The 17,816-nt window shown below is 41.5% G+C and overlaps 3 protein-coding genes across 3 annotated transcripts; 1 reads left to right on the top strand and 2 right to left on the bottom strand.

Annotated features, from left to right (window-relative positions):
* Positions 1 to 387: 387 nt before the first annotated feature.
* LOC118299536 (extracellular calcium-sensing receptor) lies at positions 388 to 3,888 on the bottom strand. The gene is made up of 9 exons (XM_035623349.2): positions 3,742 to 3,888; positions 3,456 to 3,656; positions 2,742 to 3,329; positions 2,471 to 2,601; positions 2,228 to 2,324; positions 1,878 to 2,001; positions 1,221 to 1,693; positions 1,033 to 1,113; positions 388 to 859 (listed from the first exon to the last, which is right to left on the bottom strand). Exons 1-9 carry the CDS (start codon positions 3,850 to 3,852, stop codon positions 503 to 505), a joined length of 2,163 nt encoding a protein of 720 aa, XP_035479242.2. The 5' UTR covers positions 3,853 to 3,888; the 3' UTR covers positions 388 to 502.
* A 2,572-nt stretch (positions 3,889 to 6,460) lies between these two features.
* On the bottom strand, positions 6,461 to 10,745 carry LOC118299101 (extracellular calcium-sensing receptor-like). The gene is made up of 8 exons (XM_035622530.2): positions 10,531 to 10,745; positions 9,873 to 10,167; positions 9,466 to 9,755; positions 8,916 to 9,211; positions 8,040 to 8,245; positions 7,736 to 7,957; positions 7,531 to 7,654; positions 6,461 to 7,448 (listed from the first exon to the last, which is right to left on the bottom strand). The coding sequence occupies exons 1-8, from the start codon at positions 10,635 to 10,637 to the stop codon at positions 6,544 to 6,546; spliced, it is 2,445 nt and encodes an 814-aa protein (XP_035478423.1). The 5' UTR covers positions 10,638 to 10,745; the 3' UTR covers positions 6,461 to 6,543.
* A 1,976-nt stretch (positions 10,746 to 12,721) lies between these two features.
* LOC118299100 (extracellular calcium-sensing receptor-like) lies at positions 12,722 to 16,765 on the top strand. Its single transcript, XM_035622529.2, has 9 exons — positions 12,722 to 12,846; positions 12,940 to 13,234; positions 13,463 to 13,549; positions 13,720 to 13,989; positions 14,149 to 14,355; positions 14,502 to 14,777; positions 15,079 to 15,306; positions 15,412 to 15,535; positions 15,855 to 16,765. Exons 1-9 carry the CDS (start codon positions 12,737 to 12,739, stop codon positions 16,763 to 16,765), a joined length of 2,508 nt encoding a protein of 835 aa, XP_035478422.2. The 5' UTR covers positions 12,722 to 12,736.
* The last annotated feature ends 1,051 nt before the right edge of the window (positions 16,766 to 17,816 follow it).

The raw sequence follows: 17,816 nt of genomic DNA, 5'->3' as shown, positions 1-17,816 counted from the left end.
CTCCACTTCTCTGGGGAGGGGGTCTGACATTTCCTATACTTTTTAATAGCGGTTGGCCAATCACAACAGACTCGGCCAGCTAGCCAATCAGAGCAGACTGGAGTTTATCCGGAGGCGGGACTAAAATAAATCGAGGAATCTTAGACAGAGGGTGAAAAGAGGAGCTGCAGGAATGGGAAGTATGAGAACACGTTTGTGACTAAAGCTCCTGCCATATGTGCCCCAACAATAAACTATCTTTCAAAGTCACTGAGACCGTTTGCCTCTCTATTTTGATACAAAATCAGAATCATCCTGAATTTTTTTTTTTTTTAAATCTTTTCACTTCTGGATGCATGTTGCAGCATGTTATAATAACATCAAATATAGAAACGTTTCATATGGCATTTTATTTTATTTCATGTTCAAATATTCAAATAAAGAAAGAAATGCCTTAATTAAAATGCATGTGTTTCTATTTGCTTGATGGCCATTTAAAATGACCACCCAATGTATTTTAACCTCATCTGGCATGTTTTCCAGTCATGCCTCTCTTAATATTTCTTTCAGGCCGCAGTAAAATAATGTAGCATTTTGGAACAAAAATACACAGTAACAGCCCAAAACTGGAGGCCAATATGGCAAATATTTCCACAGCCACCGTGAACTTCCCAGGAGAGCTGACGTAAGCTGGGATGAAAGATAGCCACACGGCCCAGAAAATGAGCATGCTGAAGGTGATGAGCTTTGCCTCGTTGAACACATCCGGCAGCTTGCGTCCCAGGAATGCCAGGAGGAGGCAGAGGAAGGCCAGTAGGCCAATGTAGCCCAGGACCAGGTAAAATCCAGGAGGCCATGGCTCCATACACTCCACAACAATCTGATAACGTCCAACAAAAGATAAAAAAAAAACATATAGCACAGTTTGAATGTGGGTGTGAAATAACTTATTTCATCTGAATATGCTTTTTCCCCCTGTGCACACGATTTGAACATTTTCTTTGGAAGTTTAAAAAAGACTCTGTGGCAGCCATCAATGCATGTCACCCTTACTTTTCCAGTTGAGGCCTGATAGGTCGGGTTCCTGAAAGGGAAGGGAGGTGCGCCCAGCAGACATCCGGCACAGAGACAAACCTGAGGGCAACATATGAAGACAGGCAGTGCTTTACGAAAACACACAAAACTCCAAAATCGTCGCAACTTGAAAGATAAACTTAGTAGTTGTTTTATATCTCTCCCACCTGGGGAGCTGTAGTGCAGAGGATTAGGGACCTCTGTTGAGAGGGCCCAAACAGCTTCAGAACACTGGAACCAGGTATGTTCACCTTGAAGGCCAAGAGAACCACAATGGTCTTAACAAGGAGGCAGGACAGACAGAGGACAAAGCTGACCCCAAATGCTGCCTGGCGGAGCCTGCATGTCCACACAGACGGCTGGCCGATGAACACCAGGGAACAGAGGAAGCAGAGCTTGAGGGACAGCAGAAGTAAAAAACTTATTTCTGAGTTGTTGGCCTTGACGATGGGTGTAGAGCGGAAACGGAGAAAGACAGTGGTGATGATGGTTGTCAGGACAACACCCAGCAGGGTGAGTACAACCAGGATGATGCCCATGGTGTCAGAGAAAGACAGGAATTCTTCGACCCCGGCAACGCATTTCACCTTGTCTTTGTCTGACCAGTAAAACTCTGGACATTTTCTGCACTCGGTGGAACCTTTGGGGACACATACAGTAAACACCTGCTGTGAAAGCTGACAGATTCTGTCCCACACTAAAACAGTTTGCATCAAACAATATGCCTTGATGACTTTCCAGTTGTGCAACATTTGTGTGGTCTTAATGGCCTTCTGCTTCTTAAAGGAGGTGTAAAAAACTCTATATGAGCATACAGGGCCTACCTGTCTGGTTGCTTATCTCTCCATCAGCACAGGGTAAACAATCAAAGCAGCAGTGAGGCTCTCTCAGACGTCTGGCCTTCCGACTGCCCAGGGGGCATGGAGCACTACACTGTGATACAGGCACCTGAACAAAGACCAGAATTTTAAATCAAGATTTATTTCTGCACTAGTATCTAGTGAAATATCTATATCTAAAATCTAGATATTCTAGTGAAACAAAGAACATGGGTATATATCCTTATACTCATTTTAATCATGTAGACCTGATAACAATTAAAAATGTGTACACTCGAAAAGAAAACCTAAATAATTTAAAGATGTATAAGACATCATTGTTGGAGACATATAACCTGTGACTGTCCATTTGTCCATACAATGCTGCTCCGCTGTATCTGCAACTGTCGTCCCAGTGGAGCTGAACCATCATAACTTCCCACTTTAACAAATCTAAACACAAAACAAACTTCTGTAAAAATTCAGTAAGGCCAAACAATATGTGTAACAGTTTTGCTGAATACTTAAATAGACATCAATACAGTTCATGAGTGAATACTTAAACGGACAGTTGTGTCCCTGGGTGTGTAATTTTCCACCTAATCTCCCCCATGCTGTTCTTCTGCCAGTTAATGATGTCATACAGAGGGACCGGCTCTCCATTCGCATCAAAATAAACCTTCTCCTCAAACTGGTTTGTGAAATTGACTGTCTTCAGATGATCCAGCAACTGAATGAAAGGATGAAGAAAAAGACACTGAGCTGAGAGGAGTAACACAGGTCCAAAGAATGATACAAAAATACAACGAATAAAATAATTGCATGATCGTTGATTTTGTGCTTTGTCTTGTGTATCTTTATTTAACTTACCTGCCTAGGAGCAAATGATTTATGCTTCTCACACATGTCCTTGTTAAGCCCTGCAGAATCACAGTTCAGTAAATTGTGCAGGGCATGAGCAATGGCATATACAGCTTTATACACATTGTAGGATATTCTGACCAGAGATACATCAGTATAGCTGCTGTTAGTGTACCTCAGATCCTCTGAACCTGTGCACACAGGCTTTTCATCAGTTGACCCTTTAAATGTGCTTTCCCCCCCTATTATAGGCCCAAACAAGGAGCCAGAATTGTTTAGAGAATGTGGCTTGTAGCCGAAGGCATTCCATCTTGTCAAGTTATCCACAGCTTCATTTTTTTTATATTTGTCTCCTCCAAACTGTAGTCTACAGCCAAACAGCTCTTCCCAAAACATGTTGACAAATTCCATCCCTTCTTTGGGAGAGGGGTGGATGTTTAACAGGAACTCCTTCAAGCCGGGGATTGTGACTCCAGGGAAGGAGAAGCCCAGCGTGCCCTCTAGGAGAGGGTGGAAGCCGGGAGAGGTCAACAGGCTAGCGGTCACCCAGGCTTCACTGGCAACCCACTGGATTGCTGTCACATTTCTCTCAGCCAGCTGAGAAGGCATATGTGAAGAAATGTGATGATTGCTACGAGCACAAACTTTTTTTTTTACATTCCCGATTATTCATTTGAATACTGCACAATATGATATAGGCTTTGTACGATGTAGAGCACTTACCTCTACAAGCAGACCCAGCAGCTGACCCTCTGTGGCAAAGACCACCACAACCTGCGCGGTTGAACTCTGGAGTCCGTCTGCCATGTCCTGTATCTCGGCCTCCGTGGGGGACTCGGGGATTGTTAGATGAAACGCCACACACCCGCCTTGCAGTCTAAACTGCTTCGAGAATGCTTGGATGCCATAATGACTGTAGTCATCCTGAAATATGTAGGGAAAGGCTTCATACATCAGGCTGGTGTGTTTAACCTACTGATGGTGCGGTAAAACAAAGCATTTATCTCACCGTGGTCCCTATTGTGCCCACCCAGAGCCAGCCTAAGAAAGTGACCAGCTGTACAAGTCCTCTAACTTGAAAGAGATCACTCGGCACAGTCCGCAAGAATGACGGATACATGTGCTTGTCAGTAAGACAGGTACAAGTGGCAAAGTAACTCACCTATAAGGAGAGAACAAAAACAGATGAAACAGAAGCCAAAACAAAACATTATTTACATTTTTTTTAAAGCTTTCCTTCCTCCATTCAGTTTCCTCTTACAAAACCAAACAGTAAAAACAAACTATCATGCATGATCCTGCCTTTTCATTTCTTCCTTACCAGTGGGATGTTGAAAGCGCCAAGAGTGTGAGCTACAGCTCTTGTAGGGGAAGAGGACGCAAGCCCAATCACAGCAGGCACAGGAGAAGAGGCTAGACATGAGGGCAAAGTCTCAGATTGTGTACTTCCGTTAATTCTCTCTTCAGTCACATTGTCTGTCATGTCATTTTCACCATTTTCAAGATTGTGCAGCATGACTGTGCTGCCCTCAGCACCTCTATCTTTCATTGTGATCAGCATTTTCTTTGTTTTTTCTGTCTTTACCACCTCCATTCTAGTTTCTATGTCCTTATTTGATCTGTTTTCACTTTCTTCCCCTTGTTTCACCTTGGTTGCCACAGCTTTTGAGTGGCTGATTAAAGGATAGAGAGCTTGCAGGCTGGTGTGGACATTATCACAGCTGTCTATGATGCGGTAGCCTAGTGTAACACCTGGTAACAGGCTCGAATCACGGTTAATTTCCTCCACTGCAAACACCATGGTCATCATCCAGCGGAAAGCTCTGTGGTCAAAGCTGCAGAAAATTTAATTATTATTATCCATCAGTAGAAAACGGTCTCACAACATACAAAAAATGTAAATTAGAACAAGTACACAGTGAAGGAGCAATATCTTATATGAGAAACATATTATTTCTGTGACTGTAAAATATTGAGGTTTTTGAATGTGGGATTAAGAAAGAATTAAAAATCAAAACATAGCAGTTATCAACACGCTCACCCGCTGCAAGGTATGAGCTGAGGTTTGGTGGAGTAGCTGTGCTGTGGCTCAGGGGCCACATAATGCAGAGGGAAAACCCCTCCAATCACAACATCTCCGTCTGACTGCAGGGCCAGAGAGTCGCTGTCTACCAGAGTCACACACTGAGGAAAACTGGAATCGAGGCCATTCAATTTCTTTGATTCAGTCTCTTGTTCTTTCAAAGCACCTTCTGCCAAACTATTCATTCCCTTGCCACTTTGAGAAACATCAGAAAACACTGTGAAAAGAAGACTGAGTGACATCCAAAGAAGCAGCCACAGAGAAGCTCCAACCAGGGTTAAATTCAGCGTCCATGACCCCATGGAGACTGTGTGTGAGTGTCTGAGCAAGAGCCAGTGGTTCTCTAAAACCGTCTCTGAAGGTAAAGGAGTAGGTTATGTAAAACTGCAATGCTTACCTCATTTTATTGGTAGTGAGTCATCACGTCACAATGCCAGGCAACGGTGCAGGCAAAAAGACAAGACTGGGTGCATGCACACATCCCATATTCAACTCTGTTGGTGTCTGTCTAGTCTCATTGAGATGATGATCTGGAAATAAAGAAAGTAATGACCTTTACCTCCTCCATATCTTTGAACAACAGTCATGAAATGAACAAGGAAAGGAAAATTATGAGCAAGTGGTGTCCACTTTTCTTCTTTCTAGACATACTACATATGTTAAAATGCTAAGCTAAAACCGTAACAACTCCAAGTTATCATGGAGAATAAAAATTACAGGATGATAAAAACGTTTTAGGGAACAATTTCCTGATAAAACAGTGACTTGTCTGTGGGGAATCAGTTCCTGGGAATTAACTTTAACATTTACATTTTCATTTTAATGTTGAACTGACAAAACATGAAAAAGAATGTTTTGAAAACATGAGAGGAAATATCTAATTGTAAAAGAATCATTGATATTTTAGAAATGTTTTTTAAAGAGTACCACTAAAATTATTATTATGAAAATTATTGTTATTTTTAATGCTTTTAAAAATATAAATCCTCCCCAAATTAGAGACCTCAGGAAATGGTTTGGTATACTGCTACCATCTAGTGGGCATGCTTATGGCTAATTCACATCAGTACATTTTTGATGTTTAAGTTAAAAAAGTTAACTTTACCATAAATTCATTTGAAAAATTAACGGAAACATGTAGGACATTCATTTTGAATTTTAGGACATTAAACCATTAACCAATAAATTACCTTTCCAAAAAGTGTTAATGTGTTTCAATTTCATATGATGACACAAAATTTTACATTATGGCTTCTGAATGTGTATTATAGGCTTGTCATTGCCATTCATCTACTTCAGATGTGACTGCAGGTACAGATCCTGTAGCTACTTTTCATGCCAGTAAGATACATTACATTTTGATGAGCAGATTATTGCTAATAAAAATCTATTTTTCATTGACAATGTAGGACTGGCTTTTTTATACACTGTGGCAATTAGACTCAATGATGTTAAAACCAGCCTTTCTTTTGATTATATGACATGTAATGTGCTTTGACATGCAAAAAGTTAGGACATGACTTTTGACTTCATTTATTTACTTTTATATTTCCAGGACATATTGAAAAGTTTGTAAATTATTTGTAAAATAAGAAAACAACACACTGACACATGACATGAGAAAAGATATTCACAAAATGGCAGCAAAATTCAAACAAACTAGTGCACTGTTTAACCAAACTGTAAATTCTTCCATCTTATACATTGTATATCCAAACCTCAGATGTACTAGGGTTGATATTTGTTCAGTAGGTGTTTCTTGGTGTTCTTCTCTGGTTTAAACAATATGATGAAACACTTTGGAGCATATATACATAGAATTAGTCCAAAACTGGAGGCCAGAATGGCAAATATCTCCACAGCCACAGTAAATTTTCCCGGAGAGCTGACATAGGCTGGGATAAAGGTGAGCCAGACTGCACAGAATATCAGCATGCTGAAGGTTATAAGCTTTGCTTCATTAAAATTATCAGGTAGCTTCCGAGCTAGGACGGCTAACACAAAGCAAAAGACTGCCAGAAGGCCTATGTAGCCGAGCACAGCCCAGAACCCAATAGCTGAACCTAATGCACACTCCAGGATGATTCTCTCCTTGTATGTGGTTAGGTTTTTCATTGGAAAAGGGGGACTAACAACCAACCAAACAGTACATATCAAAACTTGAATAAAGGTGAAGAACACTACAGTCATCCTCTGCTGTGGAGGACCAAACCATTTCATGACACTGCTACCTGGAAGTGTTGCTTTGAAAGCCATTAACACCACAATAGTTTTACCAAGAATGCAAGAGATGCAGAGGACGAAGGTGATGCCAAACGCTGTGTGGCGCAGCATGCAGGACCACACAGATGGCACCCCCATGAAAGTTAAGGAACATAGGAAACACAGAGTCAGTGAGAAGAGCAGCAGGAAGCTCAGCTCAGAGTTGTTGGCCCTGACAATCGGGGACGTCTTGTGACGAAAGAACACAGCTGCTGTTATCATGGCAAGACAGGCACCACCAACTGAGAACGCAGCCAGGATGATCCCCAGGACCTCATGGTAGGAAAGATACTCTACAGGCTTGGGGAAGCATGAGTTTTTCTCTGCATTAGGCCAGAACTCCTGGGGACAAGGGAAGCAATCAGGAGAATCTGAAAAATAATTAAATAATAATGATCAAAAAGACTTTTATCAGGCATATATTTGATGTTGTACATAGGAGTCTTATTGTACCTGTAGCGTTGCTTATATCTCCCTCAGGACAGGGTATACAATCATAACAGCAGCTTGGCTTTCCTTTCTGTAACACTTTGCGAGTTCCTGGAGGACAGCTGTCAGTGCACACTGACATGGGCACCTGCCACAGATACAGACAGACTCACACAGATGCGCACTATTGCTACACAGCACTGTTAGATGTGAAATCATTTCTCCTCACTTGTGTGCTACCCTCCACCCAGGTGAGGTTCCTGTTGATATGGAATTCCTGGCCTACTGGCAGAGATGCGTTGTAGTGTCCTGCCGTCACCAATTCAATGCTGCCACTCTCACGTTTTTGCCAGTTGATCAGCTCATATGTGGCCACAGGATCTCCGTTAGCATCAAACGACACATCGTAACCATTTTGTGAAAAACTTACAGTCTTCAGCTGAGTAAGAACCTATGAGGATGAAGTAGAGTAAATATTATTTCTCATGTTATAAAAGGTGCATTATAGCTTAATAATTACTGTTTGGACTGACCTGTTCGGACTCTATCCGGGTGAATTTGTCACACTCAGTTGTAGAATTTGTTTTGTGGCACACTGCGTTATGAATGGCATGTGCAATGGCATAAACGGCCTTGTACACCATGTTGGTGATTCGGAGCTGAGACGTGTCAGTGTATGGGCTCCGTAGTGTCTGTATGTCCTCAGTTCCATCACACAAACTCTTGCCTGTGCCTGCACCTAAAAACACACAACAATGATGTGCATTGTAAGAGGTGGTTATTTTACATTGTATTTCAAGTCACTGTTTTCAAGACATGGCTTTATCTATTTTATTTCAAATAGTTGCTGTTTAATTGTTTTTGCTTTCATTAGATTTATCTATACTGAGCTATGTTAATATAAATCAGTCACATTTATAAATGTTTATTAAAAAATCCTAAAAACATGAAATGAATTGACCTGTTTTAAAGTGCTTGAAATGAATCAATGATAGTCTGAATAATCGCCTTATTAGACCTATTGGAATTGATGCATGCTAGTAATTTTGTGTGTGTGTGTGTGTGTGTGTGTGTGTGTGTGTGTTTATTTAGACTAGGAGCCTGTCCACGTGTGCTTTTGCTTAGGGCTTCAGTGACAGCATTGTGAAACCACATGAGCGTGGCTAATTCCAAATCTTCTCCAATACAGTGGCGTGTCAAAATGTGATCATCACGGTCATCATATCAGCTTATATCATATCAAATTATTTGCAGAGTTGAGCCTCCCCGTCATTGCAGTAACTGGAGATTTCCCTTTCAATAAAAAAATCTGGGTTTTGGTCTCAAAGCAGCGGAGGACTTCAACACATGCAGCTCTGCAAACCAACCACATAAGGACCAAACTGTATCAATTAGAACAACTTTCTCACTTTTGCCCAACCTGCAGTTGAATTCAGTCTCCCAGAACTCCGTCAGCACTGGGGACGCAGCCACTTTAGTTGGAGACAGATCCAGCAGGAAGTCTCTTAGACCGGGGATGACAGACTGCTGGATGCCAAATCCAATGGCTCCGGCACAGAAGTTGAACCTCAGCATTCCTGGGTCGGTTACCCAGGCCTCACTGCCTATCCACTGGCGAGGAGGGGAAGGCTCCCGCGACAGCTCTTCCAAAAGGATCCTCATATCTCCAGGGGCTGCAAATGCCACAACAACCACAGCTGTTGACCTGGAGAGACAATACAATGCATTATGCCAATAGTTAACATAAAATTGCATCACTATATATCAGGATTAGTTACACCAACAAACATGAGAACATACCTCAGTGTGAATGTACAATTTCTCACTGACTTTTTTTATTAAATATAGGCCTAAGAGCTTTGAACAACAATATAATAATCCCAATCTTATGTTTGACTGTATATTTTTGTACAGAAGCTCAGTGACAAGGAACACAAGCACGGTCAGTGATGCAAAAACCTGCGGATAACATCAGCCACTCTCTGGATCTTGCTGCGTGGGTGGGTTCGATAGAAAGCTTCGGAGTATTCCACACAGATCCCCTCCTTGTTGGCTGCATCCAAGAAAGATGCCATGCCGTTATTGCCATAATCCGAATCCGAGCGGACAGCACCTATCCAAGTCCAGCCAAAGTGTTTCACCAGTCTGGCCAGCGCATTAGCCTGGAACTGGTCACTGGGGATTGTTCTAAAGAAACTTGGGTACTGCTGCTTATTGGACAAGCAGGCACAAGTGGCATAGTGGCTCACCTAGAGCACAGACAAAACATCGCAATTATTTAATCACTGACAATCGGCGAAATTAAAAAATACAATTTGGATTGCTTATTATAAATGCACAGTTCACAAGAAATTCAAAACATTTACTTGAGGAATATTAAAAGGCCCAAAGACGCGCGACATGCTGATGGATGGCGTGGAACCAGACTCACCAACGACGGCCATCACCATACCAGATTGTGAGCAGTTGTTGTTGGTGTTAAATTCCGGGTCGAGGCCATTTGAAAGCTGGAATGCCAAATGCACCGCCATGGGCACCGAGGCGCAGGAGTCGTAGATCTGATAACCGAGCCTGATGCCCGGCAGCAGATTTGTGCTGTCATTGATCTCCTCGATGGCGAAGGCCATTGAGCGTGAGAAGCGCAGTTCACGGGAGTCAATGCTGCACACAGATACTCTCATTTACATATGATGGAACAAATAACCACAATTCATAGTTAAATCAGTCCAAAATTCTTTACTTTCTATGCATGACTAACAATAGTCAACTAAATCTAAAGGCATAGTGTACTTCATTTTCTGTCAAATATTAACAAATGTTCTACTAAACAAATCTATGATTTAATTTAAGAAAACACTCAGGGTTTTTTTCTACAATAGCAACACTACAATATTTTTGAATGTAATACATGTGACTTAAGATTAATAAATAGGGAGAAAAAAGTTGAGCAACAATATTGTAAGCACATCATGCAAATAAAAAAATCCTCTTTACTCCCTTTCCCCTCTCCCGCCTCTTACTAACCTCCCTGTGCACCTTAGTGGTTCGGGCATAGTGGAGAAGTCATGTCTCTCGGCGTACATGTAGTTGTGTATTGAGAAAACACCCCCAATCACATAGTCACCGTCCATTGAGAACGCAGGTAGATGAGCAGTTCCCTGCAGCTTACATTTCACGGATGAAGCCACAGCACTGAGCCGAGCCCTTTGATTCAGACCAACCCCAGAACCGTGCAAAGCAATAGCCGAGTTCAGCTCAAAGAAAAGCAGAGCCAATCTCAGGCCAACAAAGAGAGTTGAGATCCCCATCCCAAGTGTCTGCATGTGGGCATTCAGTGTGATCGCTGCTTTATATAGCTCCTTAGACAAAAGCTTCCCTCCTCCTGTACGTCAGCTTACTGTTCATCAGAGAGATTTGAATATACAGTAATCAGGGACTCATTTTGTCCTGTCCTACAACTACGTTCTAGGCAGTTTTAAACAAATCATGAGACTTATTGCCCCACTCTTCTTTTTCAAGTATTCTCTGATCAAATCTAAAATAATGCTTTAATAAAACTGTCCCATGAGTTTCATTTTAAAGCTCAGCTGCTTTGTCCTTTGACTAACTGTCAATAGCTGGAGATTAAAGGTGCTAAATGTAGGTTTTCTCTGCCGCCCAACGTGGGTTCTTTTTGGCAGCGGGTGATGGTGATACCAAGAGCTTCATCGATGGCTAAACATCGCAAAGTGAGGGCCAACTGTTTGTTAGGATGCTAGAAGCAGAGAAGTGATAGAAATAGAAGCAAAACTAAATGTAACATTGGCATTGCTTTCTACTGCTGGAGACAGATCTTGGCGAATTAAGATTCTTAACTCTTCCACTTCTTCCCTTGATTCCACACCTCAGATTCAAAAAGCATTTTTAACATCTATCTAAGGATGTTTTAACCATTCACCACCAAACACTTCTTTCCAGTGGGCCATGCCGAGCCGTGAGTAAGCTTGGTGACAGAGCCAAAGGAAGACCCGCATCTCGCCTCATGTAGGTGACCCTTCCGATCAGTAGATCGCAGGTGCAGCAACAAGGTTCTAATTCTTCACTGGCTTTCCAACTGTTTGTAGTCATTATGCTGTTGCTAGGATTTGCACCTGACCTGTGTTCCCCACTCTCCTCAAGTGACTAAGTCCAAGCAAGGGAGGAAGTCAAGCAAAGTAGTAACAGAGAGTCCAAATCTGTGCAGTGACGTCAGGCTGCAAAGACGGGTAAACAGAATATCAAACTTGTGAAACACCATGGTACATTACGGTTCTACACTGCAATGCATGCAAATCCAAGCAAACACTTACATATGACTACTACACAAAACAACAGCTGACATGCGATACAGTAAAATGCATGGAACTGAACGGAAATTCAAATAAAAAATAAATAAAGGTGTTCTTGTACAATACTAACAGATCTGGGAAACCAAATCTACATTCTAGTTTGGGTAGTAAACAAAAGTAACCATTTATGATTTTAAGTTCAATGTAGGTTAGTAAGAAGATTGTTGATGAAATTGAACCGATGAAGAAACAGAGATGATAGGCCTTTAAAACATCTTTCTGCACTGTTAATTTACCAGTTAAATTTTGCGGTTCTTTAATTTAGCTTTAAAAAATTCAACATACTGTAGTCCTGTACTGTTAACTGGCAGGGTTACTGCTTCCTCTCTACAATGTGGTTTATCACAGTGAGTGAAATAATCCTCTCTCATAATGTGTTGAACGTTTTATTGCAGATGGTTTGGATGAACCTTTCCAAATGTTGTATTCTGTTTTAATGTCTGCTGGAAAATGTAAATAAAATGATTTTGGGGGAAAATAATTCTTTGTGACAGAGAGAGAAACTCAAAATGAGCTCCAACTTCACAAAAGCAAACATTAAAGTGACAGAAAATATATGGATATTATTGATGTGATGATGACATTCTGTGTCTCTAAAAAATAATATGCATCTGTGTTTGACCTCCCCCACATGTCTGCCCATGCCCTGATGGGCGGTAAGAACCTATGGAGAAAATCACTCTGTATATAAAATCAAGCATCCTCGCATGAAGATGAGAAAAAGGGCTAGAGGAAGGACAGCAGTTATGGGGCGATTCCCAGACTACTCACTCTTGATTTTGTTCTCTTCCTCCTTTTTCCTGTCCGAGTCTTCCTCTCTTTTCTCATCTTGTAAATTACGGAGGCAGTTTCATCTTAATGGGATGCACAAGCCTGGTGATGTGATTCTGGGTGGGTTATTCGAAGTGCACTACACCTCTGTCTTCCCTGAGCTGACGTTCACGTCAGAGCCAAGTCAGCTCAGATGCCAAGGGTAAGTCATACACTCCTCCTGTATACATCTGTGTAGATTATTATACCATCTATTTTACTTTTCAGTGATTAATCATGACTTTTTATGTGCTAGCTTTGACCCTCCAGGGTTCAGACATGCCATGACCATGGCCTTTGCTATCGATGAGATCAACAAAAACACCAACCTGCTACCGAATGTGACTCTGGGATACAGTATGTATGATAACTGTGCCACACTTGTAATTGGATTCAGTGCTGCGTTTTCTCTCGCCAGTGGACGAGAGGCACAGTTTCTGCTTCAGGAGACCTGTTTGGGGACCCCTCCAGTCCTGGGGATTGTGGGTGATTCCTTCTCAACGTTTTCTATCGCCACCTCTGATGTCATAGGTTTATTCAAATTGCCCATTGTAAGATTCCTTTTTCCAGCCTTTAATGTTCTTTATTTGAATGAATTCCAAATGCTAAAATGGTACGATTTAACTTGTATTGTGTCTTATATTGAGGTAATCCAACAAATTGTTTATTTAGTAAGCAGTGACCTTTTTATGTTTGTTAAAATAGCTCAAACCACTTCAGTGTTTCTACTGTATGAGAAGCAAAACCTGTCCTGCATACTATGTTTGTTTTTTTAATAGGTGAGTTATTTTGCCACATGTTCCTGTCTGAGTGACCGTCAAAGGTTCCCATCCTTCTTTAGGACAATACCAAGTGATGCTTTCCAGGTGAAACTCTGTTATGGAAATAATACATGCAAAATATGGTTCACAGGAGGTTAAGTGATTCTCAAAATGTCCCCCCAAATCCAAATTTGTTTCTGTTTTGGACACTTAAGTACTGCTGCTTTGTGCAGGGGCATCTACTAATGCCTCCACTGTGTATTCAATTACTGTAGGTGCATGCAATGATACAGATACTTAAACGCTTTGGCTGGACTTGGGCCGGTCTGCTCATCAGTGATGATGATTATGGACTCCACGTTGCCAGATCCTTTCAATCTGACATGGCTCAGTCTGATGGAGGTTGTCTGGCCTACACAGAGATTTTACCCTGGGGCGACAACCCAGATGAACTGAGGAGAATAGTGGAAGTGATGAAGAAATCCACAGCTCGTGTGGTCATTGTGTTTGCACATCAGATCCATATGATCCAACTAATGGAAGAGGTATCTATCTGTCTATCTATCTATCTATCTATCTATCTATCACGGCTGTTTTGAATTATGCAGGTTACATTATTTCTAAATAGTACATTTGTTGTTGTACCTTTTTCACATAAGTCTGAATAAATTCTTCTTGTTATCCAATTAAAATACAATGTACAGGTCGTGAGACAGAACGTGACAGGCCTGCAGTGGATGGCCAGTGAAGCCTGGACAGCAGCTGCTGTGCTGCAGACCCCCGACCTCATGCCGTACCTGGGTGGAACACTGGGCATTGCCATCCGTCGAGGAGAAATATCAGGGCTCAGGGATTTTCTGTTACAAACACGTCCTGACCTAGAAGACAACAATAATAAAGGAAAAAGCATGGTAAGATTTTAATATTACAATTAGATCTGTGATTACAATAATGAAAATTTGTTATTGCTGCTAAGACTTTAAATATATTTCAAGTAAATATAATATTTGATGGAATTTCATTGTAAAAAAATTATTCAGTTTCCAATATCTTTCAGGTAAATCAGTTTTGGGAATACACTTTTCAGTGTAGATTTGCTCCAGCTCCAGCAGGTTGGGTGGAAGCCGGAGGAGCATTATGCACTGGGCAGGAGAAGCTGGAGAATGTGGAGACTGAGTTTTTGGATGTTTCTAACCTCAGGCCTGAGTATAATATTTACAAGGCTGTGTATGCTCTAGCATATGCACTTGATGACTTGCTGCACTGTGACCCAGGGAGAGGACCTTTCAGCGGAGACACCTGTGCTACTTTGCAACGACTTGAGCCATGGCAGGTGAGAAATACATTTACACTACACCTATTAAACACACCTGGATAAAATCTTCCAACTTAGAATTTGCACAAAAAAAACATTCAATTGATTTGTTGTAACACACATAATTAAAGGCAACTCCTTTAGAGAATTTTGGTTTTTACAGCACTATATTTTAATATTAGCATTAATAATTCTGAATATATTTGACACATAACATCAGAAATTTTGAAGGCTTATGCACAATCAAGAACCGTACATTTTTCATGCTTCTTTGTAACAATTTTCCTCTTGTGTGTAACTTAAATCACCCCCATTTTAGCTTATGCACTACTTGGAAAAGGTAAACTTCACCACACCATTTGGTGATCAAGTGTCTTTTGATGAGAATGGTGATGCCCTAGCAATCTATGACATCATGAACTGGATTTGGTTCCCTGATGGAAGAACAAAGGTTCAGACTGTTGGCGTTGTTAAGAAGTCTCTCTTTAAAGGTGAAGAACTCACACTTCATGAGGACAAAATCTTCTGGAACTTTGACTCCAAACAGGTTAACAACGTTTAATGTAGTTTATGCCTTTAAGGTAAATGACACATGAAATCAGCATCAAACGCTATAGAATAACTGTTATATTACTGTTGAAAATGCCTACAGCCACCTCGGTCAGTGTGCAGTGACAGCTGTGCCCCAGGTACCCGCATGGCCAGAAAGAAGGGGGAAGCTGAATGTTGTTTTGACTGCATCCCTTGTTCTGAGGGAAAGATCACCAATGAAACAGGTTGGTATCAATATAATCTTGTTAAAGACCATAGGGATCTGAATTCATGCTCAGAAATCATCCACTTCTTGCAGTCCAGGTGATGAGGACCTCAATTGTCCAAAACAGACAGTGTCGCTACTGCACAAGCAGCTAATATGGTTGCTTAAGGTAACTGTGTGGAAGGAATATGCAGGATTAAAATGAGCTCACCTGTGTGTGTTATGCCCTTTATACAGTAGTTTGGAGTATTGGTATCAAAATGTAAACGTTAAACAATAAGAAAGAAAAAAAAAACTATTCAGGGATAAAAAAAAGAATTTCCCTGTATTTTTCTTAGACTCCCTGGAGTGTACCAATTGTCCAGAAGACTTCTGGTCCAGTTCCCAGAATGACCACTGTGTTCCAAAAAGAATGGAGTTCCTGTCCTACCATGAACCTCTGGGTATCTGCTTGACAACAGCCTCACTGCTGGGCACATTTATCTGTGCTGTTGTCCTGGTCATCTTCATCTGTCATCGCAGCACACCAATGGTGCGTGCCAACAATTCTGAACTCAGTTTTCTGCTCTTGGTGTCACTTAAGTTCTGTTTCCTGTGTTCACTGCTCTTTATTGGTCATCCCAGACCATGGACATGCCAGTTGAGACATGCAGCGTTTGGCATCAGCTTTGTGCTTTGTATCTCATGTATCCTGGTGAAAACCATGGTGGTTCTGGCAGTGTTCAGGGCCTCCAAGCCAGGAGGTGAAGCCAGTCTGAAGTGGTTTGGTTCTGTGCAGCAGAGAGGGACAGTTCTGGTTCTGACTTCTGTTCAAGCAGCAATCTGCACCGCCTGGCTCGTCTCTGCTTCACCAGCTCCTCACAAAAACACTCAATACCACAGTGACAAGATAGTTTATGAGTGTGTAGTTGGATCCACGGTTTGTTTCGCAGTGTTACTTGGCTATATTGGATTATTGGCTGTCCTTAGCTTCCTGTTAGCATTTCTGGCAAGAAATCTTCCAGACAACTTCAATGAGGCTAAACTCATAACTTTCAGCATGCTGATCTTCTGTTCAGTGTGGGTGGCCTTTGTCCCTGCATATGTCAACTCACCAGGCAAATATGCAGATGCAGTGGAGGTATTTGCCATCCTGGCTTCTAGTTTTGGCCTCTTGGTGGCACTGTTTGGACCCAAGTGTTACATAATCCTGTTGAGACCAGAGAGGAACACGAAGAAAGCAATCATGGGTCGAGGCAACACAAAGTGACAAAAGAAACACAGATAAATCTATCAAATAGTCTGCTCCACTCTGTATTTTGTGATTATCAGATAACGCTAGAGGCAATAAAGGTGTGTTGATGAAAAAAGAGAGACTTCCATTATTGTATAACCTATTATTTAATTGTATTAATTTAGTTTTTCTTTCATCATTTCTTTTTCCACATTTGTACCACCAGTGGTAGTAACTAGTAAGGTGAAGTAATTTTCCCAATCTGATTTCTGTGAAATCCCAATGTCAGCTGGAATCCAATCCCATCTGACATTGTGCGACAGGTGGGGTACACCCTGGACAGGTGGCCAGCCCATCACAGGGCCAACATACAAAGACAAACAACTATTCACTCTCACCTTCACACATATGGTCAATTTAGAGTCTCCAATTAACCTATACCCCAATCTGCATGTCTTTGGACTGTGGGAGGAAGTCAGGGTACCCGGAGAGAACCCACACAGACCACACAAATTGGTTCGAACCAGGAAGCGAAGCCAGAACCTTCTTGCTGTGAGTAGACAGTGCTAACCACTACACCACCATGCAGCCCCTTGTCCAACACCAATGGATAGAAATTCTAATTTACTAAGGCACCTGGTAAATCTCTAGGAAAGAATTAAAAAAACATTGAACATTGAAAAAAAAAGAATATCACTGACTTAGTGCTTGATTTGGAAGCCTGTTGAGTCTACAATAAAAAGGCCTATCAAAACATGTTTTTTGATTTATTGGTTCCACTTTACTTACTTCATCATAGTGTGAGTGAGGATTAGGTACTTGACAATTTCCCCACTCTGTGTCAGGGGCTAAGCAACACAAAAATAATATAGAGTTGCTAGTTGGAACACAAAAGAGATCTCACAAAAATGAATCTCAAATGAATTGGATTTTAGACCCTGCCCCTGCACCTTTTTCTTCTGCTCTGGTGGGTGGTGTGCAAGATTAAACAACACAGCAGGTTAATAAAATGGAGTGACATAGCCATGAAACTTGTGGACTGCCCTCAGAAAAGTGCTTAACTAGAGGCAAATCATGAGGGTATTTT

The sequence above is a fragment of the Scophthalmus maximus genome, chromosome 11 (genome assembly GCF_022379125.1).
Source record: "Scophthalmus maximus strain ysfricsl-2021 chromosome 11, ASM2237912v1, whole genome shotgun sequence".
Taxonomy (NCBI): Eukaryota; Metazoa; Chordata; class Actinopteri; order Pleuronectiformes; family Scophthalmidae; genus Scophthalmus; species Scophthalmus maximus.
Note: the sequence above shows the minus strand (reverse complement) of the source record. Positions and strands in the feature narration are given on the sequence as shown.